Source organism: Fusarium solani (assembly GCF_023522795.1).
Source record: "Fusarium solani strain SB1 chromosome Unknown bctg00000006, whole genome shotgun sequence".
Taxonomy (NCBI): domain Eukaryota; kingdom Fungi; phylum Ascomycota; class Sordariomycetes; order Hypocreales; family Nectriaceae; genus Fusarium; species Fusarium solani.
In genome coordinates, this window is record NW_027072151.1 from 775,503 (window position 1) to 799,773 (window position 24,271).

Below are 24,271 nucleotides of genomic sequence, written 5' to 3' on the forward strand. Positions count from 1 at the left end.
ACCAATTCGCTGAAGGACTGGGTCATAACCAAGCAAAACTCGAAGGCTGTTAGGATCCTAGCACGGATACGAAAAGACAACCCAGAGTTATCCAGATGAGGTATTGAAGCACAAACATGGCAGCAATGAACCAGTCGGCGAAAGTGAAATCACCATAACTCTTGTTCACCATAGACTCCTGTAACCTGGGTTGAACGGTTGCGATCTCTGCTGTAGCGATGCTGCCAGCGGCGGGAGTATTGCCAATGCAGGGATGACTGTCATGGTTGAGGAGCTTCCGGCTGGCACTGACAGTGCGACCGAGTCGGCACAATTGAGTCTTGAGTGGGATGCCGTTGGATCTGCACAGACTGTGGCGGAACCTGACCGAGATGGGAGTCTTTCTGATCCTGACTCTGGCTTTACCTGTACCGCTGAAGTGGGTTCCTTGCCTTGCCGTGAGTTTTAGTGTAGTATACTGTCGTCGAGTGTTGGGAGAGGCCACAGCAGGACTGGAGTGGACTCTGACATCGAGAGAAGTCCTCTTTCCAGCACTGCCCTTGGCCTTGATGCCGCGGACACCCTCAGTAGTGAATGAAAAGGTGGGTTTCTTTGGCTGAGAGAGTTGAGTAGTAGGGTCGGCCATCGATGAATCTGTGTCCTCAAGAAAAGAGTCAACTTCCGCTTCGCGACTGGCCTTGAGTCCGGCCCTGAATCTGGCCATGGCCTCGACGCATGCCTGTCGCTTAGCCTCCCGCTCGCGATCATTATCTTCCTCGAGTGCAAAGCGAGCTCTGACGCAGTGGGACTCAATGCTCTCTAAAGGTCTGGGGGAGCAAGCTGAATGGAGTGAACGAACGAGATGGCCGTGCATGTTGGTGTATTTATTGGCACCCCAGTTTCTAAAGCTGTGTAGGTTGCTGTTGTAGTGGCCTTCGGACCGCTTGCCACGTTGGTCATCTCTCTGCTTAAAGAGACGCATCTTTATGGTGAGTATTAGTTGGTGAAGCAGAAGGCTGTTAGATGTAGCTGTGTAGCAGAGGCCTGCAGAACAGAGATGTGTAGCAGAGCAGTGAAGCAGCCCAGATGACGAGACCAAGGTTAGTTTGGCGATGATCAACGAAGAAAGAAAACTTCTGGAGAAAACACGAAAAAGAATCATGATATAGATAGAGTTGGAAAAATAATGGACATAAAAGTATAGGTTCGGATGGGTTTCCTGAAAGAGTCATCTGCCCCCCGATGCATGTATATTGAGTCTATTTTGACTTTCCCTGATAACTTTGATCCTGGTGATACTCTGAACTTTCTATGACCCCCCCTTGATGAGCGCTTTGAGTTCGCACCTCAGCGTTCCTCAAGAAACGTGGACCAGGACTTTTTGGACTCAACATCGAGGTACTGACCATGGACTTGCATAGCCAAACAAGGATCACGCATATATGGCATTACGATTGAACCAATGAGAATATGATCTCGGCTCTGGAAATAGCTAGGAGACTATTTGACTAGGATTCCAAGCTATTCGAGCCTCATTAGCAACCTATCCGAGACGCCCATGCCAACCTGTCCGGGGCCCATTTTAAGACGTATGTCCTCTTGCGAGGCAAAGGCTTTGCCATGGTATGAAACACCCTCCACTCCCATCAAGTTGTGAAGTTTTAGACACTTTATTTGGGTTGACAGGACAACATCGACAAGGCACAGCGAGCTGCGCCTCTCTACTCTCGCCAGCGAGGTCTCGCATCGGCCCGAGAGAATAGTTTAAACTTGGCTGCGTGCGCTCGTGCCGAATTCATGAGGCATCAGTAAATACTTGTTCCATTGTAGATTAGTCCCCTGATGTGCCTGCTTAATCGCGTTGTAAGTGAACATAGTATCCCTTTTTCGCATCCGCTCTCCTAGACGTGGATGTATGCAGCCTACCAAGTTCCTACTGCTAAGGCCCAGACAGAACCCTTTGTACAAATCTACTAATTGCATGTGACTCGTGAGAATTTGAACGACGAGCAATTGCAGTCTATACAGTGTTAAAGCTAAGATCAAACCACTCGGAGAGAAGGCCGTGACCCAACCCTGACGATGCTTCCTTCGGCAACATGTCCGAAGCCCACTCCTCGGTGTAGCACTCGCCCCAAGCTTCCCCGAGCGGATCCTGGACCTTGACTTGGAGCATTGGGGTCCGATTGCGGGGGACGAGGAAAGTCGAGGGGTGGCTTATAAGCAAGAGGTCGTAGCCAGGTATCATGACTTGACTGTAGGACAGATCACTTGAACTGATATTTCCTATTGAGAGGCAAGAGACCTTGTTCAGAAAATTTCTTCATCTTTAATTTCTTTCAATTGTAAAGTTAGCAGTCATGAGCGACCTCGCAGCCATGGAGTCTGAGACTCCCAACATCCCACCCCCAAGAGGTTCGTGAAGCCATCACCACCAATTGACCACTCATTCACTAACAACTCACTCCATCACAGTCGTCGAGCTTCCCCCCGATGTCCCAAAACTCGAAGAAATCCTTTCCGCCAACGACTTTGCCCTCGCCGCCCAAAAAGCACTTACACCAAAAGCCTGGGCGTTTTATTCGTCTGCCGCGACGGATCTCGTCACTGTGAACAAGAACCGCGAGCTTATTAGACGAGTCATGCTTCGACCGAGGATTTTGAGAAATGTTTCGAGTGTTAGGATAGATCGCAAGATCCTGGGGCTTGATAGCAAGGCGCCTTTCATCATGTGTCCTGCTGCTATGGCGACGTTGGCGCATCCTGATGGTGAGCTTGGATGGAGTAGAGCTGCGGCCAATGAGGGTATCTTTGAGATTGTAGGTTTCTGGGCCATCTGGATGAAACAATTTGCTGACGACTTCAAGATCTCCAGCAACGCCTCATACTCCCTCCCCAGCATCATCGCCGCCGCTCCTCCCGGCCATCCTTTCTTCCTCCAACTCTACGTCAACTCCAACCGCCCCAAGACAGTCGAACTCCTCCGCCGCGCTCGCTCCCTTGGTATCAAAGCCATCTTTGTCACAGTCGACGCACCTGTTCCTGGCAAGCGCGAGGCCGACGAACGCGCAGCTCAAGACGTGGTGATAAAGTCTGAGATGAGCGGGAGCGAGAGTAGCAAGGATAACAAGGGTAGTGGACTGGGCAGGCTGATGGGACAGTATATTGACAAGAGTCTCAACTGGGAGGATTTAAAGTGGATTCGGGAGGAGAGCTCGGTGCCGATTGTGCTCAAGGGCGTGCAGACCGTCGAGGACGTCAAGTTGGCTGTTGAGTATGGCGTGGACGGTGTCATGCTGAGCAACCACGGAGGAAGATCTCTCGATGGGTAAGTTATACCGTGAAGGTAAAAGACGTGTGCTGACCAGATTGATAGTGCCCAAGCATCCATCCTCATTCTTCTGGAAGTCCGAAAGAGGTTCCCTGAGGCGTTCCAACATCTCGAGATATTCATCGACGGCGGTTTCGAACGAGGCTCCGATATTCTCAAGGCCATTGCCCTAGGCGCTACAGCGGTTGGAATCGCTAGACCGTTCCTGTATTCGTTGGTGTATGGCCAAAAAGGCGTGGAGCATCTTTCGCAAAGTGAGTTTCCAGATCAGCTGGAGTGACAAGCTGCTAACCATATATATTAGTCCTTAAGGACGAGCTCGAGACGTCATTGAGGTTGGCTGGTTTGACGAGTTTGGATCAAGCAACACCAGACTTGGTCAACACGCTGGACGTGGACTACCTGGTTCCATCTGGGGGCGCTGAGTCGTGTCCAATGTCGAGGGTGAGGTCGAAGCTGTAGAGAAAAAAGTGGATTATAGATGATGAGTAGGTAAACTAGACATAGATATAATAGGCGGTGACGTAAAAGTAGTCTCTTGATTCAAAATCGATTATATTCTTCATGAATATGCTTATGTGGCTGGTGAACCCGATTTCGATGTCTGTCAGGTACCTTGCTAAATAGATAAAGAGTGTATATGTAATTGACATGCATGCTAAAGAACGAACATCATATCATGGTCTTGTAGAGACCCATAATGCATCAAAAAGTGAGCTTTATCCCAGCCTCGCCTTGAATGCCTTAACAGCATCAACCAGCGTCCCATCCGCCTCAAGTCCCAATCCCCTAGCCCTCGAGTCATCAAACCACGGAGGCCAGCTCTTGACAATCTTGAAAAGCGCCTCATCCTCCTCATCCTTGACTAGTTGCACTGCTTCTTTCCCTCCAACTTGCTCCACGGCATCCAAGATCTCCTGCACCGTCACCGTGATGCCCGGGAGGTTCACAATCCTCGAGTCCCCAAACTTTTCCCCGGGGATCTCCTTAACTTTGATCAAGTTCTTGATCACCGTCGCAGGACTGCAGATCCACATGGCAATGTCCCGGGGGACCGGGAGAATGTTGGGTATTCCCTGTAGCGACTCGCGAACAATGCCTGACGCAAAGCTCGACGCCGCTGCGGACGGTTTACCCGGTCGAACCACCACAGTTGGCAACCTGACGATTCGACCATCTAGGAGTCCTCTGCGGGAAAAATCGTTGAGCAGTAGCTCTATGATGAGCTTCTCTGCGCCGTAAGACGACCTCGGTTGAGGTACAACCCCCGCTTCTGTGACATGTCCATCGCAAGGTCCGTAGACAGCACAAGAACTCGAGAAGATGACCTTTGTGCCTGGCCAAATTGTCCTCAACGCATCGAGCACAGATCTGACTGAATCGACATTGACTTTCAAGCCAAGCTCAAGATCAGCCTCTGACCCGCCAGACATGAGACCATGGAGGAGGTACACGGCCTCAAACCGGCGAGGCCTTATGAGCTTGTCAACCACATCTGGAGAAGTCAAGTCTGCTGCCAGGCTCGTGATACGACTGGCTTCACTCGCCGCAACCTGAGGAACAGGCGGTTCGGCCAGGTCCGTGATGGTGACATGGATGTCAGGCGACGAAGCCAACAGCGGAGCAACAAGCTCCTGTCCAATGAAACCACCGGCTCCGGTGATGAGGATGCGCTTCTCGTTCGTCATGATGGTCCGTGTGTATTCCGAGATCGGATTGATTGATAAGATCTAGTGGCGTTTAATTCTCCAACTTGATATCTTTGTTAGATAATGGTCTGTTGTTTGTATCCACCAAGTTCAGGTGAAAGGATGGTCCACTATCGCGGGGCTCATGATGCTGAGGCGGGTTCAGAATCTCCGCAGCGGCCTGCATGCGGAGAGAGGGTCGGAGAGAAGTCCGAGAGGGTTTTCCGAGCCGACATGACTTCCGACATCATGAGACAAGTCCTGCCGTGAAAGAGGAGGAAGATCTAAGTTGGAGTAGAACTTGTCCATAGTGGAGTAGCAGAGATCGACGAATCTTGGTTTGGACGGAGTAGTAGGCGGGTCAGTGAAGACATGGCTCTGGATACTGTCAATATGGTAACCAGTCCGGAGACTTGGCCATGATCTTTCATTGACGTCAGTTCACTGATAAAGAAGCTGTGAATGATCGACCGCTCTACACTCCATCAGTAGTTTAGTCCAGGTCAAACGGCCTTCCCTCCGTAGATGACTTCAAAAGGTTCATTCTGCCACATCTTGACTTGAAACTTGATTCCCTGCAGTAATTATCCGTCAGACCCATTGTCCTGCCTCCCAAATTTGTATGATACATTCAATACCCAGGTATTCCATCACTCCAGGCGAGTTACAAACCAAGCAAAACACCCACGCCAAAAACGACTTTTTACTCTGTTAATTACCCTTTCAAGGCAGCGGCCTCATGCCATAGTCCGCCTCTGGATATGTTGGCAGCGACTGTCCTGACGCGTCCATGGTGAACATGCTCGGATCGAACCGGAACACGGGCGAGAGACCGAAACTCATGTCATAGTCGAAGAACATGTCACCGTCTATGTCGGTGAACGGACGATCTCCCGGCGGCATCTGGTTGGAAAGATCGATATTCTCGTTGATACCGTTCCCGACAATAACACTGTTGGGCGCTTGACCGACCTGCCCTGGCGCAACCGAGTTAAGCGTCCCCGTCATTCGCTCCAGGCCGCCGGCCATGAGGTTCGCAAGATGCCACTTTCCGGCGTTGAGAGATCGGAATCGATGCACCAGGCTAGTGGTCAAGTCATGCACCCTCTGGCGCTCGATAAGATCCCCGCCATATTTGAGGGCAACCTTGATGAGGAACATGCAGGCAAACGCCGTCATCGAGAGCATATACGAAGGCATACCCACGATTCCTACAGCCACATCGGGGTCGGTGATGATGAGATCGATAATGGCGGTTGCGGCTGTGACTGCTTTGGACGCGCAGTCGAGAAAGTAATGAGGAATCGGGTCGTCGCTGGCGAGTCCACGGAAGATGTGTGAGTAGAGGTGAATCTGGGCAAAGTTGTAGTGAAGGATGGTGCCCTTTCGGGGAAACGATCCGATTTGAGGCCATTGTTCTGTGATTGTCAGCATCCTTTCTCGCTGTCCCTGTTGCAGTACTCACCTGGCAACTCCTTGAGCCACCGATCATACCATTGATCCAACTGTCGTCGGAACTGCGATATGTGGCTAAGGTAAACCCTTGAGATACGCTCTCCCTTGTCGGTGCCAAAGAGCTCTCGAATGTTTCGTAGTATGCTAACCAAGGCCACCTGACCAGTGAGACGCTTATCCTCCTCGGTAGCCACGGGAGACTCAAGAAAGTTCTCCCATCCCTGGATAGACGAGTCCTCCTGGACAATAGATGGCCGCCCATAGAGGGTCGCAAGATGTTGGTCGCATATGTAAAGGATATACCATAACCGCGCGCAATCTGCCGCCTCCTGGCTCTGCTCCTTGATGGCCTGATTATAGCTGTTATGTAGATTGCACTCAGCAGCACGTCGAATCGCGTATCCCGAGAGCATCCACGAAAGATCACTGAGCCAATAAGAGGCTACACACATGGCCCGTAGGTAGTCGCGATCGATACGCCGCTCAAACATGGATTTCTCCATCAGTCGGCGGAATTCACTGCTGCAAATACCGTAAATGCCATCAGCCTTGGGGTCGTGGAGCGCAGCTACAGTTAGAGTTGCAGCTGATAGAATCGGACTCTTCCGTCTGAGCTCATCCAGTGTCATATACCGACAGCCAATGCCGTACATATATCGATCAAGGCGATCACGGTATAGAGCAAACAGGCTCTCTGCGTCGGACAAAGCCAGGGCCCCACGGGCAATGAAATCGTCAATGGCACGACCTCGTTGAGCTTCCGAGTTATCCGGTGAACGCAGAGCACTGAGTTTGGTGAGAGTATATAGAGAGTGAATAGGCACATATGGAAGGCCTTCGTCTTCAGGGGTTGCCTTTGGAGAATTGTCGCATGATGGGCCATGATGCTCTTCTTGAGAGGCGGAGAGTCGGTTTGTCGCATTAGCAGGGTTGTCTTCCTTGGGAGGCGTTCCCTCTGTGTCTCGGGAATTGGCGCTCTGCAATGGAGGAAGTTCGGGAAGACTCAGTTTTGTCATGACCTGCCTGAGAGCGGAGTGTATCTGCTCAAGATCCTGGACTACTGCTTCAGAGAACCTGCCAACATGTTAGTCGCATGGCGATGAGATGAAAAATCTCAGCTCGAAATTGAGCGAGTGAGGGGGCGCGTACTGTGACTTCTCATCAATGATGGTCTGCAAGCTCTTGCTCAGGACACACCCCAAATTTCGCTCAGAACATCTCCGACACGGCGGACCACTCTCATCCATCAAACACTTGATCTATCGGAAGCGAGCGTCAGTTACAGTCTCGGTCCAGGAAGCGGCTAGATATCACCTTGTGTTTCCGACATGCCGCGCAAGCCTTGATCTTGCGAGAGATTTGAGGGATGGGGAGGTCATTGGGTACGAGACCAGTGATGCTCTGTCGGCTCCCACTCTGTCGCGTGCCGTTGCTGTTTCCATTGGAGCGCGCAGGCGTTACAGGCTTGATATTGTTAGTTGTGTCTCTGATGCTCGTTGTTGAGATCGGCTGAGAACCTACCACTGCTGGCGTCGCATTCGCATCGGCCGTTCCAGGAGGAGCTGGCCCGTTGGAGTCTGACCAGGATCGTTTCGCCATGTCTTGCCTCAATGCGTAGATGCTGTTCTTGGCTTCTTGTTTTCAATGCAATGTCTCTTTGCTCTCCGACGAATGACCGAGTCCTTGGTATTGGTGAGTGGGCGAGTGATGTGCCGGTAGATCCCTGTCTCAGGTGATTCTCCAAGTGATGAGACGAGTGTGAATGGAATGTCCTTGGCCTTGCGACGTGCTCAGGAGTGATGAAAACGAGGATCAATCTGATAAAACCTTCATATTTACCGTCTTTTGCGCCTCTTCTTTTGTCTCTCTCCTTTTCCCCAGGAGAAGGCGACCGTCAAATGCAGCCTCAGGCAAAGAGGGATTGTGTTCACGCGGGATGGAGAGATGGAGAAGGCGCGATGGTCACTCACTAAACAGGGAAATTTCCCCCGGAACACAGTGGAGGGTGGCACCGTCCTGACCAATCACATACCCCCCATTTCCCAGAAACCCGCGCTAGAGCCAGGTTTGCATGACTCAGCAGACCAATTCTTTTGCCTCCCCGCAAACCCGACCGGCCTCGATGACTGGCTGGGAGACTTTTTTCCTGCAAAGAGAGGGAGGTTGAAGTGCGGGGTAAGGGCGTTCTAACCAGTTGGGATTTGGTTTGAGCGTTCTTTGGCTTGGAGATGAGGATAATGACGGAAAATATTCCATCAAGGTCACATGTTTCCGCTGGGCTAGTCCCAAACTCGTCTCGAGTCTGGCGGTTTCGGCGAATAGTGACCCGAGTTATGGAATAACAGCTGATGCGAGTAAAGACGACAATGTCGAGGTTTGTTACAGAGGTTGGAAGCTCGGAATGAGGCTGCCTACATGATAGACCCGGCACAACGTTCAAGGTTGCTTCGGCTAATCCTGCAAGATGAGATTTGGCTGGCGACCTTGTCCATGTGGCACAGCTTGGCAGGAGATTGGTTCCAATTCTACAGCCTATTGCTACTCATGATAATCAGAAACGATTCAAGGCCTATTATTCATGGCGAAATTGCTGGAGGCAGCAGTTTGTCTTGTCCAGACGAGTGCCTGGGCAAGGCACCGACGTCACGACGAGCTTTGAAACCCCCACCACGGGGTGATACAGGAAGCGCTAAAGAAAAGTCCTAGATCGGCGTCATCCAGCATCAACGCTGCTGCTATCTTCATCTTCAACACCATTACCACGCCCTCAAATACAAGTCTTTCGCTCCATATTCACTCGCTCTATTATCCATTGCCAAATATCGCGACTATTTGTTAGACCTCATTCAAGATGCCCAAGAAGCTATCCAAGAACCCGCTCCCTCAGAGCTCCTCCACCATATCCTCCCTTTCGACGATAACCACCTCGTCGACTGCTTCAGGAAACCCCGTTAACCCGGCTCTCTCCCTCCTCCCGCCCTCCCTCACCGACCCGTCTCTCCCACTCCCCAAGCTCATCGTCTTCGACCTCGACTACACCCTCTGGCCGTTCTGGGTCGACACCCACGTCACCCCGCCTCTGAAGCCCAACGCCCAACACTCGAGCGCGACAGACCGCTACGGCGAGGACTACGGGTTCTACTGCGATGTGCCCAGTATTCTGTACACGCTCCCCCGCGCGGGGCCTAGGATTGGTGTCGCATCCCGGACTTCTGCGCCTGGCCTTGCGCGTGACCTACTCAAGATGCTGCACATCCCCGCTCCCACGCCCTTGACCGACGACGCGACTCCCGCACCACCAATGGGCAAGCCCGAGAAGCCGAAGCGTGCGCTGGAAGTATTTGATGGATTGCTGGAGATTTACCCTGGGAGCAAGATACGGCACTTTGAGAGCCTACAGAAGCGAACGGGAATTCGGTACGAGGACATGCTGTTCTTTGACGACGAGAGCCGGAACCGCGATACGGAGAGTCTGGGGGTGACTATGTGGCTTGTGAGGGATGGGGTTTCGTGGGGAGAAGTCGAGGCGGGAGTTAATGAGTGGAGGAAGAGGAGAGGGTTTGCCAAGATGCCAGATGCGACAGAGTTGCCGTGATAGACTGAAGGTTTGCTTTTGGAGTTTTAAGAGATTGGATTCAAGATGATAGATCAACATGGTCTCGTAAAGGAGATAAGGCCGCTTGGGAACACAAGACTAGACGGAATAATAATCAAGACGGTTTGATTAAGGTTGAGATGGGTACAAAGACCAACCGCATCGTTTGTCTCGCGGTTCTAAAATAGAATGCCGATAACAGCGAAGCAATAAGAACTCCATGTTGCCAAGTCATCCAAACTTGCAGGTCCCCCTTCTCTTCCCCAAATTTCTGCCCATCGCCGCTCGCCAGGGTATGTTAAAATATTCGTCCTCCGCTCTATGGTATATATGTTATGTCCGATTATGCCGTGGTTGTCTGTGCCGCGGCAGGCTTGTCGTCCTGGAGCTTGAGCTTCTCCTGGACGTCGTTCATGAGGGCGTCGTCGGTTTGGACGCCGTCGTCGTGGGTCTCGACCCTTGTAGTTTGCGTTCCTTCCGCGACGTCATGGTCATGAGCGTCTGTTCCAGTGCTGACGCCATTGACGCCATTGCTCTTGGCCTCCACGGGCGCGACACTAAAGGTCTTGGGGATAGTGCAGACTCTCTCATTCCGGGGCTTGCCGCCCTTATATCCTCGGGCGACACAAGCCAGCCTGTCACCTTCGATGTCCTCCCACAAGAGCGGTCCGCTGGGGAAGCCCTTGTAACCATTCTCCCACTTCACAATGCCATCCCAGTGCGGGTCAGGAATGCTCAGCTGTCCAAAAGTGTAGTCGAGCTCGCCACCGTACTTCTTAGGAATGTTTCGAGGCTCGATGTACTGCTCGAGGACAGACTTTACCTCGTGGCTGCCCAGGATAAAGATCTTGGAGACGGTGATGGGGTCGAACCAGCGCTTGATCCAGCCCCAGACAGTGCTGAAGAAGACGGGCGCGCCAATGATGAAGATGCGATCCAGAGTCTCAGGGTAGTGCGCCGTGGCGAGTTGCGACGCAGCCTGCATATGCTGCTTCAGGTTCCAGAACTGCTTGAGCCCAACTCCCGAAATGTCGACAATGTTGGTGCTCAGCGTGATGGGCACCTCGGGGTGTTCACGGTCGTGCAGCTGAGTGCAGAAGGGCATGTTGAACCGGGTCAGGTTCTCGTATAGCGCAAACAGGCGCAACAGACCAGAAGGAGTCTTGCCATCGGCCTTGGCCTGGGAGAAGGTGGTGGAAGCGCCGACCTTTTCGTACTCGTGGACGGTCTTGTTGTCGAGAGTCTTCACCTCGAAGACGTAGACGGGGATTCCGCGACGATCGCGACGGCCTGTCCATTGGGGGTACTAGAAAATGTCAGCACCAAAACATGTCAGACCGAGCATCCCGGCGGGGGGCGCATACCAGACGACGACTCTGCTCGTAGGCGTCGAGGTCAATGGTGTTGTAAAGGACATCAAGGTCATTGGCCTTGCGCCATTCCTCCGTGTCCTTGAATTGCTGGTAGGCATCCTCAACCACCCATCGTCGCGCGCGCAGATACCGCCTGTTGAATTTTGTTGTCAGCACAAGCCCAACCGCTTATCAATCATGGATGCCCAGTTGGAAACCAAACATACAGCAACAGAGGGTCGTCGTGAGAAGCTGGAGGGCCGCGTTTCAGCAGGCCCCGCTCCTCGAGGACCTTTTTGAATTGAATAAAGGCTTCCTCCTGACCTGGGTTCAGGTGTCCAAGGTGGCCATGCGGATAAGCATGGTCACCGATAGTCGAAGCTGAAGACTTGACGCGGGCGGCCGGAGCTCCATTAGCATCATGGTCGGTCGTCATATTGACAGAGATCCAGCTTCTGCGAGGTCGGAGACAAAGACAGGCAAGAGAGGGAAAAGAGGGTATTCCGGCCGGTCAACGTCCGGGGTTGGATGGGAGGGAGAGCAAAGAGAAAAAAAAGTGAAAGAGCTTGCAACCGTAAAGAGACATGATCGGAAGCGCCGGAAATCGCACTTTGATGACGAGCGAAGCGCCGATGGAGCTTGACCGGGGGGCGCTCTTAGGGCTGTTGGTGGGGGCCGTGTTTCGTTTTAGTGGCGCTTATCTGACGGCCGGAGCGTTCGGCCGAAAGTGGACCGACGTCATTGACGTTAGCATGGACCTGTCAAGATCTTGACAAGCAAAGTCATCATGGCGATGAAGAAGAAGTGAAGAAAAAAACTCCCATGAGAGAAACATGGTGGTCTTTAAACGAGCTAGTAGGGTTCTAGTTAGTGGAGATGCTGCGGTGCGGGCCGAGTATCATGCGACTCAAACGTTATCCATCTCAACGGTAACTTTCACACTCTCGACCCCAGTTGGCCGGGTCGTACTCGGACCTGAGCTTCGAATGGGCTAGCTCGGGGAAGCTGAGATGGCTGAGCCTTGCTGCAATCGGCGGGCCAAGCGTTTGCTCCCCGATTTGAGGTCAAGCGTGAGGGTCGCTTCCTGCAAGGACATCCACGTCTGGGTTAGGTGTGTGATTCACTGCCTCGCTAAGGGTGAGTGATTCACGGTCTCGACCAGTCGTGCTTGTGAAATTATGGAGACCTTTACCGACGCTGTCGAATGAATGAATGTACTGCGTCTGTCTTCTGAGAGCTCCCATGCCCTACGTCTGATGTGGGAGTTGAGCTCCAGCTACGGCCGGATGATCGAGCAACGAGAGTTGTCATCTCGCCTCATTGAGCATCAACCTAAATATCTGCAAAGATCAAATACCGTCAGGAGTTAGATAAATTGAGTACTTTTTCGTAAGCACTCTTGCGCTTGGTATGTTGCATAGTGATCTTGAGATGCTAAGCATCCCAGGTACGGTATATACTCTCTGGAGTCTCTTCTTATTATCTTCACAGCCTGGGATTCGCATTCTGAGAAGTAAAACATTGATCCATGATTATGCACACTCTCTTTAATAGCTATCGTGGTTCCACAGCATTCACATCAAGCCCAAGCCGCCATGGTGACACCAGGTACACGGCAACCTCTTCTCGAACACTTACACCAAGCCCCCAGTCCATCCACCCGACCTCAAACGACGACACATAGTCTTGCATAAATCTTTTGGTCTTACCGCAGCTCTGGAATTGTCTGGCACTGTCAATAGAACTTACAACCGACGCGAAGGACTGCCAGCTTGACGGCCGGCTGGCAGTGATCGCTAGCGAGCACACAAAGATAAAAAAGCCCGCCTCGATTTTTTTTTCTCCTTCCCTCTTTTCTTCTTCTTCTTCCTTCATCATCATGGAAGTATCGCATCAAGAAGAATCTATCAACCAGCTGCTTGAACATTCCAACAAGCGCCCTATTGACAGGGTCCTCTCCACATCGCCTCCTCAGGCCATCAAGCGAGTCTGTCTTGAGCAAGACCTTCAGCAAGACGACCACCTTGTGAGTGCCTACCGTTTCCTTCCCTCTTCTCTTCCTTCTTCTCTTCATGGGCACCTTTATCCTCTACTTATATTGACCCTTTCATTTTCCTGCTCTCACCATTTTCCTCACCCTCATCGTATAACTTTGCTCTCTGCTTCTTGTCTTCTTCCTCTTCTTGTCCTCTTCCTCTTCCTATCCTCTTCTTCTTCCTCTTCTATACCATTCTACTCCTCGCCTTTATCATTATGCTCTCCTTCTTCTTCTTGTCTTGCTCATCTTCCTCTTATCTTCTCGACTTCTCCTTCTCCTTCCTCTTTCCTTTCTCTTCTACCGCATCGTCGTCTTTTCTCATCCTCTGTCCCATACTATCCTCTCGTACTTCTTCTCATCCTTCCCTTCTTATCATCTGTCTAGTCTTATTGTCGTCCTCTTTCTATCCTCTTCCCACCCTCCGCATTTTATTATCCTACCTTATCTTCTCTGCCTTCCCATTCTCATCCTATCTCCTCTTCCTGCTCTCATCCTCACTCCCATCATATCATTCATCACTAACATCCTGTCTCGAAGATGATCCATCAGCCTACGCCCCGCTCCCCAACATTCTCAATCGTCCCGTTTTTGGAAAACTTGACTGCTTCGCAGCCCAGTCAGCCAATTGACAGGGTTGGGACTTGGCTTGAAACCGGCTACCCCTTTAGTCGAGACGAGGACGTTCGCTCTGACGGTTTCGTTCAATCTTTCACCACAGCGGATCCTCGAAGTGTTCAATCAGCTCCAGCTACCATCCTCATGGCTCCTTCAAGCCGCCCCGGGAGTGGTCTCCCTCCTACTCCCTCGTCTTATGGCCGCGGAGGCCCCTCGAATGCAGGCCCCTCCGGGTCTTCAGCCCGAATCGGGACCCCATCTGGTGTTTCAACCTCTGGTGGTAAGACTGGTTCTCTGGTGGAGAACCCTTGTACGAGGACTTGAACCTCGCGGCCAACAACATTTACTACCGCGATCGCCGAGAGCCACTGCCCCAGCATGTTGCCAACCTTGTTCAGAGAGTTCAGCGGGAGCGTACCTCGCCCACTCCATCCATCAGCGATATCCTGGCTGATGATGGTCTGGCTGCCCTCGAGAGAGGCGCAGGCGAACCAACTGTTCAACAGTACTTCCAGAACAACTTGGTTCCCCAGCCCCCTCGCAACGACCCCCTGAGGCGAAGCGACAAGGCTCCCTTCCAGAAGCACGCGGTTCCCAACACTGGGACCCAGCACCGAGTCAGCAACCCTACTCCGGACGTCACTTCTGGTTACAACCTCAGCGCTTTCAACACGGCCCAGAAAATGCAGCTTGGCAAGACGCCCAACATGTCTGCGATGAACAACGAGGGCATGTGCTTCCCGTTCTTCATTCTTCAATTCAAGGGCGATGGACCCTCAAGCAATGGAAGTCTGTAGGTCGCGACTAACCAATGCTTGGGTGGCTCTGCCTCCTGCGTCAACGTTGCTGAACGCCTCAATGAACAACTCCGCCAGTGTCGTCGACAGGAGGTTCGCCAGATCGATAGTGCCTCCTTCAGCATCGCCATGAACGGTACCGAGGCTCGTCTTTTCATCTCGTGGAAGCAGCAGGACTTGTTCAACGTTCAAAAGGTCCGAAGCTTTGCCCTTCAGGAGCCCGATCACTTCATTGAGTTCCGCAAGTATGTTCGCAACATCATCGACTGGGGCCGCGACGAGCGTCTTCGAAGCATTCAAGCTGCCCTGGACACTCTCATCGAAGAGGGACGCAAGGCTACTTTAAAGGCTCGGCCCCCTCCTGCCCGACCTGGGTCTTCTCTTGGGCCTACCAAGCGACAGAAGCCCTACTAGAGGCTTTCCAACCAACGCCGTTCTGGCAACTGAAATTCTCAAACCCGAGAACGGAGGCTCTTTTCCTTACATATGTACGAGATCAAGATGTTATTAGACAAGCCCAAAGGTAAGCATCTCCAGTCCGGCCAAAAGCCACCACACTGACTGGAACCTTCGACCAGACCGAGATCGAGAACATGAGGTATGATGATACCGCAGGCATCAGGGAACCGGCATAAATACCAAAAGAGCCTCAGACATCGCCAGACTTGTATTGCTATCACGTCTTCACTCCGTCCTCTTTATTTGTGGACTATGGCAACAGTACCGACAAAGCCAGAGAGACATGGCAAGGATCGAGGCGAGCGATGCTCAGGCTGGTAGTTGATGGGCTAGGAACCTGCTTATTCCATTTGACGCTAAAAGGGAGCGTCGAAGGGACCGTCAAGGATACCAACTTGATGTTTAATAGAGCTTCATAGCTTGTAGTGTATAGATCAAATAAACGCCATAAAAGCACCTGCGCTTGTGCCCTTGCCCACTTGACTCCTCCGGCGAGGCAGCCACGGGTCATTGAGTCTGAGCGGATGCACGATGTCCCACCTTCGCGTCGGTGCCAGAAGCACACTGAACTCGCGAGATTGGTTGGCAGACAATCCCTCGAGGTCTAAGGTGAGGGTTCGGACTGCAGTCATCCGGGAAAGCTCGTCGACGATTGGCGAACCGACTTCTTGAAGCAGTGGTGACGCGGCGGTTTCCAGTTCTTCGGAGCAAAACAAGACGGCCCCTCCGCGCCTTTGACTGCCAAAGAGAGAAGTCCACTCTTTGCATCAGACTTGGTCAGCGTAATGTACTCCTCGGAGTCGTTTCAGCGGCCGCCATCCTCGCGCCATGATAGTCGGTTGGTTCTGAACTTTTCGACTTGGGTATATGCTGATAGCCCCAGCATCCGTTCTAGCGCGGCTTGTACCTCATTCCAGAGTTCGGTCTGGCGGGAGGATGGATAGGTGGAGGGGCGGCATTGGTGTTCTCTTTTCAGGTTCACGTACTCAAACCCACTTCCGTTGCTGGGGACGGGATTGACGAAGCCATACTTGGTCCTAGTAACATTCATGGAACTCCAAGAGTTTTCAAGGTATTTAATGTGTGCTACGAGTTGGCAAGTTGACTCATTGGGTTCTTGATACATTCTGGGCGCCTTCATGCCTAGACTATCTCCATCTCGACCTGCAACCCCACCACTGCAAGTCAGAACCCAGCATCATCACCGACGACAGCGCACCGTCATGTCACATACGACCACAGCCCTCAGAGAATACAGGATCCCGTCTGCTCTCCGGTTGTCAAGCTGAGGAGCGCTCGAGTAGTAGTTGGGTCGGTGACGACCAGCGAATGCCGGGTGTTGTATGTTTTTGCCCCTTTCTTTTTGGCCATCGTTGTGTTGACTTGTAATACGAAGTAAAGGTAGGAAAATTTTCTTGTTCCACAAGCAAGATGCCATCAGTACTGAAACCAGCCCTATCAAGTGTCTTACACACCATGCGGCAGATGCATGGCTATGTCATGGCTGAGCACCTATCTGAAACACTTGTAAGCTGATCCGTGTGCGGGAATACGCGAACCAACAACTGCTGCATAAGATCATCATATCTGACGTCTCTTACTAGAGAAGGTGAAATCAGGCGCCCAATAGTTGCTTTACCAATCTCTGTCAACATGCCTTCCCGTCAGCTCTTACGTGTCGAACCCGCAATTACTGAAATTAAAGCGTTTAATTACATGCCGTCTCCGAGTAACGTGGCTGTAAGCCTCAGCCAGTATTGGCCGATCACTCGTTCTAGACATATTCTCGGGAACTGTTTTATACCCGTCAACGTCAGTGGCCGTTTCGTTTCCTGACCCAACTCCACGGGATCAAGCACAACTTTGCCGCAAAGGGACAAGACCGCCCGCCCACGACTCGACTCCAGCCCGTCGGTGGTTCCGGGGACCCAGCTGGACGGCTCGCGCCCGGGGCTGAGCCTGACTCTGGTGATACTCTTGCGGATCTTTCCCCACGTAAACCTGGGGGTTTATCCCCGCACCTCGGACGATCACATCTGTTAGTCGTTGGTCTTAGGGGATGCTTCGTGTTCATCAAGCTGAAACTGAGAAACGGATCGGCGGGATGTGAGCGGAAATAAGCGGTGTCGAAAGGTGGTGTTCAAAAGTGCCGTGGCTGTGGGAGGAGTGCATGGTGCTCTTGGGTATAAAAGGCAAGAAAGGCTCACTGTGTTTCCCTGGCTTATTCTTGGCATAATTGAATGAGCAAGCTGTAAATATGGTGATCTTCTCTGCTATTCTCTTGGCGTTAACGCTACTCTTGTCTTTTGTTCATGCCGTCGACCCTCTAGTCGACCTCCAATACAGCAAATACAGAGGAAAGGGGCTTGGAAACGGCGTCACACAATGGCTTGGCATGCGTTACGCATCACCGCCTCTAAAGGGCCTCAGGTTCAAGCCCCCTAGGGATCCTCTTCCGACTCGTACTGTCCAGGATGCAAGTGATGTAAGTCCCCGCTTAACCTCCTGACGGCACTCAACGCTGACACCCTCAGTTCGGTCTAAAATGCATCGGGACAAAGACCAAGGCAGACAATGTTGACAAGACAGATTCTGAGGACTGTCTCTTCATCAACGTCTTTGCTCCGTCGAATGCCTCTAGCAAAGACAAACTCCCAGTATTCTTCTTCATCCAAGGCGGTGGCTTCAACTCCAACTCGGACCCCATTGTCAACGGTACTGGGCTCATCAAGGCCGGTGACATGGACATGGTGGTTGTAACTCTCAACTATCGCGTCGGTGTATATGGGTTTCTCAACGATGGCGACCAAGTGACACCAAACATCGGCCTCTTAGACCAACGTAAGGGCCTCGAATGGGTTCAGCGACACATCTCCAAGTTTGGCGGTGACCCTGACCACGTTGTTTTGGGCGGCGACTCAGCTGGTGCTGCGAGTATTAGCCTTCATCTCAGCGCATTCGGAGGAAAGGACGAAGGGCTTTTTCATGCGGTTGCAGCAGAGTCGGTCTCCTTTGCCACGATGCTGACAGTCAAGGAATCCTTCTATCAATATGAGAATCTCACAAAGAAGCTCAGTTGTACCGGCAAAGACAGTTTAGCATGTCTTCGGTCAAAGACGACCAAAGAGATACAAAAAGTCAACTCAAATATCCCCTATCCCGGAGGCTCTCAGGCGCCTCTTTTCATGTGGACACCCGTCATTGATGGAGATCTCATCCCCGACCTTACATACAAGCTCTTCGAGGAGGGCAAGTTCATCAAGGTACCCGCTATTGTGGGCGATGATACAAATGGTGGTACTATTTTTGCTCCCAAGACAGCCTCGACGCGAGCGCAGGGCGAAGAATTCCTCAAGGCGCAGTTCCCCTACTTAACGGCAGATCAACTGAGAAAGATTGGTGATTTGTATCCAAACCAGAACAAAACTTGTCCCAAACCCGGTTGCTACTGGAGACAGATCAGCGATGTGTACGGGCAGATGAGATACATGTGCCCAGGCATATACATCTCTAATGCCTTGACTCGCTACGACATGCCGAAATCGTGGAACTACTTATACAATGTCGAGGATCCAGATGCAATGAAACAAGGCCTCGGAGTTCCTCACACAGTCGAAGCACACGCCATCTTCGGCCCCGGGCTTGGAGGCGCCAACCCGCCAGCCAGTTACCTTAAGGGGAAGAAGAATGCGCCAGTGATACCGGTGATTCAAGGCTATTGGTCAAGCTTCATTCGCTCATATGACCCAAACAAGTATCGCCATGAAGGTTCGGCCAAGTGGGAGGCCTGGACAGACAAAAGGAAGCAGCGTATTGTGTTTGAGACGGGTGGGGAGACGAGGATGGAGAAGTTGAGTCGAGATATGCAGAAGAAATGTGCGTATCTCTCGTCCATCGGTCCTGATATTAGACAATGAGCGACTGGGCACGACAATGAGAAACGATATGGGACTACTCCTGAAGGGTCAATGGAGCTTGTATGTAGCTCTACTGTAGATAACATAGGTAATTAGGCATATTTCTTCCCTGAAAGAAATTTTATTTCTCCCTAGCTCTGTGTAATGATCAACAGGGACGTTTCAAGTATTGAGAAAGCCACCTTCATTCCGAGGGTATCTCAAAGATCATATCCAGCGCCCCTATTGCAGTCCATGCTTATACCTCCTGGCCTAAAAGCCCATGGGTGTCAATCTCTCTTAAATACCACCATTTCGCTTCCCCTGATCGCATTCCTTGCTCAACAACTCACCCCCGCCAAGCCTCATACTCCTCCTGAAGCGACTGGAGAGTCTTCGTGGGCGGACCACGAGTTCGGATCAAATCGGTCAACTCATCAAACACCTCAGGGTCAGAAAGATCACAACGCAGGGCCGAGCCATGCATCCGAGTCCAACGCTGAGCCTTGTGGAGACGGCTACAGTCAATGCGATTCTCGATGGTGTCCGTATCCCAGTCGACCACCGAGACGTTCGGTGTCTCAAACACCGTGTGGTGGGCGTTTTGGTAGAGGAGAAAGCTGAAGAGGAGAATGTCGGCGCTACAGGCGACGTCACCGTCTGGAAGCAGAAAACCATGGGTCGCAATGTAGTTGTAGCGCGCCGTTAGGAGGGCCTTGACCAGACGGATGAAGGGGTGTGGAGGGATGGCCTCTTCCCATCCTCTGGCGACTCTTTCAATAGCCGAGACCCAGAATGCGTTCTCGTTAAACAATACCATAGTCATAAACTCGACGTCGCACTGCTCGAGGATGTAGTTGACTCTGAACTCAACCCAGGCTGCGGCAGTTTGGCGTCCTTGTATATCGCCGAGGAGCTGTCCGATTTCTGAACACTAAAGGTCTTCTGGGGGAGCTTTAAATAGGAGGCCATGTGTGGCGTACAAGTGCTGAACCGAAGTAACGGAAGACATTTCGGTGACTGCGCGGCTTGATGGCCGTCTGGTTGAGGTTCTCTTTCGGTTCAAGTGAGGTCTTGCCTATGCAGCTGAGGATGGTAGATTGAGTGGTGTTGAAAGATCAAAGTTCCCAAACTCCATTATGTGGGAATAAATAGACAGTCTTCTGTTGTATCTCAAACGATTGTGTAGTTGCCGTTGGTTGAACCAACGGCATCTGCCAGGGCATTGAGGTGGGCGTTTCCATTGTCAATGCTACTGTGAACCATAATATTAAGCAAATAGCCTCACCTATGACTTCCCTTAGAGTGTTTATAAAACTTTTTGATCGATCCAGGGCTGTTTGGTTGACAGTTGGAGTGAAGGGCTTACTCTTCATTCATCGAAGGTTGCCTCAATCTGACGAGGAGACCAAACATGTCACAAGGTGGGAGACGCATAGACAAGATGTAATTCTTGAAGCGATATTGAGTCACTAATAAACGACACAATGTCCGCGGGAGTCATGCCCATGTTTACACAACCATCACCATACCTATTGAAGCATGTTTAACAACGCTCCCTTGTTCGCAACACACTGATGTACCCAACAGATTATGGCAATGCTCTGTTCGTATAGATAGTGGCTACCCGCACAACTATTAAAGTTACTCTGCAAAACTACGCTGCCCGACTCATTGGCTGCCCTCCAAGTTTTGGCTGCATGAGCTCCAAGTGGCTGTGAGGCTCCGCGATACAGCTACGGGTGCAACGAAGCCACTCCGCAGATCGCAACTCCGACCACAAAAAGACATAAGAAGTATTGACCATCGGGAACATCTTGAAGTGGGCATCGCATGTTGGTTCTCTCACAAGCGCACCCATGACCAATATGCTTGCGTTGCGACCGAACATGACACAGAATGCAGCCTGCATCAAGGGTGACCAACATGAACGGTTTATCACTACTAAATAAAATCTCAGTCACACTGTCCGTTTCCAGAACATGGCTTGTTATGTCCAAGTCTCCCTACAGTTTTCATCTCCTTTTCGTAGACGGTGCCACCTCAGCCCTGGTGATGAAGCATGATTGTATGGAGCACCTCGGGACACGTATCAAGAAAAAGATTAATTGAATTCCAGAAAAGCAAGGGATCCGAAACAGTTTCAAGTGAAACCCTCAAGGTCATGAAAGTTGGCCTTTGATGGTTAAATTTGTAACTCAAAGCCTCGGGAATAGGCATCCATTTAACAACCTGTGATGGGCGCAACAAAGTTCAGCACATGCTTCGCTTGCGGATAAGCTTGCGCTTGGGTTGCGATTTGAGGTTGCAGCTCTGGTAGCCAATCAAATCCATCAAGTTGGCGCTTGTCGCATGTTGAAGAGGTTGATTGCCAAGGGATATTGTGTAACGTTGAGCTTCCGAAACTTGGGAATGTTAACAGTGTGGCTGGAAGCTTACGTAGGAACAGCAGTTTCTTCTTGCTTGTGATAAGAGAAGAAGAAACTCTCAAGTCGAATCCTTCGTCGGCATCAGAACCTGGTTCAAGACGCAGGTTTCGCAGCGCAGTTCCACCCACCCATTCTACATTCACGCCTTGTCCGATTGGTCGGGCTGTGGTTCGTCCTGTTCAGCTAGGCAGGGGCTCGGACCTGGTTTGACCAAGAGAGCTGGCGATGACGAAACCAAACATCGAATGCTGGAGCAAGCTTCTGAGGGAGGGGAGTGACGAATTCGATCGCCCCATGAGCACGCGAGTGTTGCAAGGCAAGTTGGAAAGCTGGCCGGATGAGAGAGCCAGTGTCGCCCGTCGATGGACGGACGGACGGCCTTGGTTTGCGTGTTTACACGTGCTTTGTGAGTCAAAGGTTCAAGTTGTCGTCATCGAAGCCATCGTCACTTTGTAGGCATGTGTCCTGATTGTTTGGCAATCGCCCAAGGGCAGCGCTCATCAGTTTATGAGAATAGCACAATGTGAATAGCTTCATCAACTTCACAAAAGCCAATCTCGCACATTATCCCCCTTCCCAACCTCCTCTTGACCAGCCTCCTTGACCATCTTCCCCCACTTCTAGCTCCCTCCCGTCCATCAGCCACCCCTGTCGAAGATCCCCACTGTTAGTGGCTTCATTAGCGCCTCTCCTGCTGGAACACGCTGGAAGAGGCCACTGAAACCTTGACCCGAGGCCTGGAGCTCAGGGCAGTTCCCGCTCGAGGCGGGGATGGGTTCCGTCACTCACTGCCACTCAACTGCACCTATTGCATTCCACGTCTGCCTTGACTTGCTTCTTCTGCCCACACCACAACCCACAACTTCTTCTTCCTGTCCCTTTCCCTTCAGCTAACATCGTCATCCGTCACCATCTTTGCTCCCTCCCCCTCCAACAAACACCAAAAAGGACTCGTCCGCCAAATATCGCACCCGCGCGCGCGCTCTTTCCTTCGCTTCTTCTGTATTCGTATCATTCTCGTCCATCGACTTCTAACGCCATGGCCCCTCCGCCAAACCCCAATCTTCCTATCCAGGAGAGGCTGATTGCCCTCGCCAAGACCCTGCAGTGTACGTGGTATCTCCTTGGTCCAAGTTGCGCGCGCATATGGCAGCGAGATCGCTTTGCTAACTGTTGCTTCTTTGCAAAATAGTTGCTTGGTTCGTTGGGTATGTCTTGTCATCGTCCCAGTCCCTGTTCCGTCCACTGCCGGCGCACCGAATGGCCACGATAGCTCCTTGGGCAGCTCCATGTCTCCCTCTCGAGCTCACTTCGCTTCCAATTTCGAGTCGATCCGTGACTAACCAGCATGCTTCGACTACAGACACATGACCCTAATTCTTACCACGATTCGATATGGCTTCTCGTGGCTCCGAATGAACTATTACTCGGGTATGGCCCAGTTCTCGTATCGGACTGCCTTTATCGCCGCCGCTGCCACCTATGGCATTGTCGTCTACAAGACTCTGCGCGCCCGCGCAAAGACTGGCGCTCGCCCTGCTCCCGGCCCTCTGGCCCTCCTTTCCGATGAGAACATTCAGTACCTCAGTAAGGATAACTTTTGCCAGCGGATTGGCTCTTATCTTGCGGCAACTTGAAGCTGACATTTCCCAGTCATGGCCCTCGTGTGGCTCTTTACTCCCCAGTACCCCCTCGCTCTGCTCCCCTACTCGATCTACTCGGTGTTCCACGTTGCTACCTACACCCGCGCCAACCTGATTCCCACCCTCCTTGCGCCCAAGACTGAGCCGCAGCCCGAGGGCTCTTCTCCCAGCCGCCGACCCGTGGTCAACAGCCCACTCGCTGACCAGATTGGTGCTTTCGTCAAGGAGTACTACGATGCTTCTATGGCCATTGTCTCGTCGCTCGAGATTCTTCTCTGGTTCCGCATTCTGCTGTCGGCCATCTTCTTCCAGCGCCGATCTTGGATCCTCATTGTCCTCTACACTGCCTTCCTCCGTGCCCGCTACACCCAGAGCAGCCACGTCCAGAACTCGTTCGCCCAGCTCAGCACCCGTGTCGACTCTCTTGTCGCTTCCCAGGGAACTCCTCCCGCCGCGCGCCAGGCTTGGCAGACGGCGAAGGAGGCTGCCAGGCAGTTCCACGATGCCACCGATGTCGGTAAGTACGTCAGCGGTCCGGCCAAGAAGACTTCATAAGGCAGGATGCGCAATCGCGCGACTCGGACATCTATGAAGATGCGCACTGGCCGGTGTGCGCCTTCCGAAGAAGCTACGTGTGCTTCAACGAGACATGACAATCTAAAAAGAGGACCACGACGCTACGAGTTGGATCCGGGCTGTCAATCAGCCACTGCGTGAGGACGATCCCAGGTCCATGAAACAAGAGACAAGGATTAGACGTTACGTCCTGGGAATCGCAAGTTTGAGGCACGGTCAAGCGATGGAGAAAAGCCGTGTCTTTGTGTCAATAGTTTTGTTTTATCCTATACTGGGGGGACTTTTCTTGTGCGACTGTTCCCACGTCTGTCTGTTGGAGGAGTTTGGTGGGCTGAGCATTTCGGCTTGGTTCGACAAGCAAAGGAAGCTGGTTTGGACTTGATCGGGCGGGACATCAATGGGAGGAACAAGGACGAAG

The 24,271-nt window shown here is 52.0% G+C and overlaps 10 protein-coding genes across 10 annotated transcripts; 5 read left to right on the forward strand and 5 right to left on the reverse strand.

Moving 5' to 3' along the window:
- Window positions 1-49: 49 nt before the first annotated feature.
- Window positions 50-961, reverse strand: MRS44_009957 (uncharacterized protein; the record flags this gene model as incomplete). The annotated part of the gene is made up of 1 exon (XM_046272776.2): window positions 50-961. One exon carries the CDS (start codon window positions 959-961, stop codon window positions 50-52), a length of 912 nt encoding a protein of 303 aa, XP_046131608.2.
- Window positions 962-2,357: 1,396 nt separating this feature from the next.
- MRS44_009958 (uncharacterized protein) lies at window positions 2,358-3,772 on the forward strand (the record flags this gene model as incomplete). Its single annotated transcript, XM_065620367.1, has 4 exons — window positions 2,358-2,394; window positions 2,455-3,307; window positions 3,356-3,564; window positions 3,615-3,772. The coding sequence occupies 4 exons, from the start codon at window positions 2,358-2,360 to the stop codon at window positions 3,770-3,772; spliced, it is 1,257 nt and encodes a 418-aa protein (XP_065476140.1).
- A 257-nt stretch (window positions 3,773-4,029) lies between these two features.
- On the reverse strand, window positions 4,030-4,998 carry MRS44_009959 (uncharacterized protein; the record flags this gene model as incomplete). The annotated part of the gene is made up of 1 exon (XM_046276553.2): window positions 4,030-4,998. The coding sequence occupies one exon, from the start codon at window positions 4,996-4,998 to the stop codon at window positions 4,030-4,032; it is 969 nt and encodes a 322-aa protein (XP_046131606.2).
- Window positions 4,999-5,721: 723 nt separating this feature from the next.
- MRS44_009960 (uncharacterized protein) lies at window positions 5,722-8,052 on the reverse strand (the record flags this gene model as incomplete). The annotated part of the gene is made up of 5 exons (XM_046269995.2): window positions 5,722-6,416; window positions 6,464-7,527; window positions 7,603-7,712; window positions 7,768-7,917; window positions 7,975-8,052. 5 exons carry the CDS (start codon window positions 8,050-8,052, stop codon window positions 5,722-5,724), a joined length of 2,097 nt encoding a protein of 698 aa, XP_046131605.1.
- A 1,252-nt stretch (window positions 8,053-9,304) lies between these two features.
- MRS44_009961 (uncharacterized protein) lies at window positions 9,305-10,048 on the forward strand (the record flags this gene model as incomplete). Its single annotated transcript, XM_046269997.2, has 1 exon — window positions 9,305-10,048. One exon carries the CDS (start codon window positions 9,305-9,307, stop codon window positions 10,046-10,048), a length of 744 nt encoding a protein of 247 aa, XP_046131604.2.
- Window positions 10,049-10,391: 343 nt separating this feature from the next.
- On the reverse strand, window positions 10,392-11,836 carry MRS44_009962 (uncharacterized protein; the record flags this gene model as incomplete). Its single annotated transcript, XM_046269996.2, has 3 exons — window positions 10,392-11,354; window positions 11,413-11,554; window positions 11,628-11,836. The coding sequence occupies 3 exons, from the start codon at window positions 11,834-11,836 to the stop codon at window positions 10,392-10,394; spliced, it is 1,314 nt and encodes a 437-aa protein (XP_046131603.1).
- A 1,443-nt stretch (window positions 11,837-13,279) lies between these two features.
- Window positions 13,280-15,264, forward strand: MRS44_009963 (uncharacterized protein; the record flags this gene model as incomplete). The annotated part of the gene is made up of 4 exons (XM_065620368.1): window positions 13,280-13,426; window positions 14,051-14,333; window positions 14,417-14,846; window positions 14,973-15,264. 4 exons carry the CDS (start codon window positions 13,280-13,282, stop codon window positions 15,262-15,264), a joined length of 1,152 nt encoding a protein of 383 aa, XP_065476141.1.
- Window positions 15,265-17,566: 2,302 nt separating this feature from the next.
- Window positions 17,567-19,226, forward strand: MRS44_009964 (uncharacterized protein; the record flags this gene model as incomplete). Its single annotated transcript, XM_046283711.2, has 2 exons — window positions 17,567-17,794; window positions 17,844-19,226. 2 exons carry the CDS (start codon window positions 17,567-17,569, stop codon window positions 19,224-19,226), a joined length of 1,611 nt encoding a protein of 536 aa, XP_046131601.2.
- A 328-nt stretch (window positions 19,227-19,554) lies between these two features.
- On the reverse strand, window positions 19,555-20,449 carry MRS44_009965 (uncharacterized protein; the record flags this gene model as incomplete). Its single annotated transcript, XM_065620369.1, has 3 exons — window positions 19,555-20,139; window positions 20,189-20,291; window positions 20,415-20,449. 3 exons carry the CDS (start codon window positions 20,447-20,449, stop codon window positions 19,555-19,557), a joined length of 723 nt encoding a protein of 240 aa, XP_065476142.1.
- A 2,224-nt stretch (window positions 20,450-22,673) lies between these two features.
- On the forward strand, window positions 22,674-23,832 carry MRS44_009966 (uncharacterized protein; the record flags this gene model as incomplete). The annotated part of the gene is made up of 4 exons (XM_046269994.2): window positions 22,674-22,743; window positions 22,827-22,842; window positions 22,998-23,221; window positions 23,288-23,832. 4 exons carry the CDS (start codon window positions 22,674-22,676, stop codon window positions 23,830-23,832), a joined length of 855 nt encoding a protein of 284 aa, XP_046131599.1.
- Window positions 23,833-24,271: the final 439 nt, after the last annotated feature.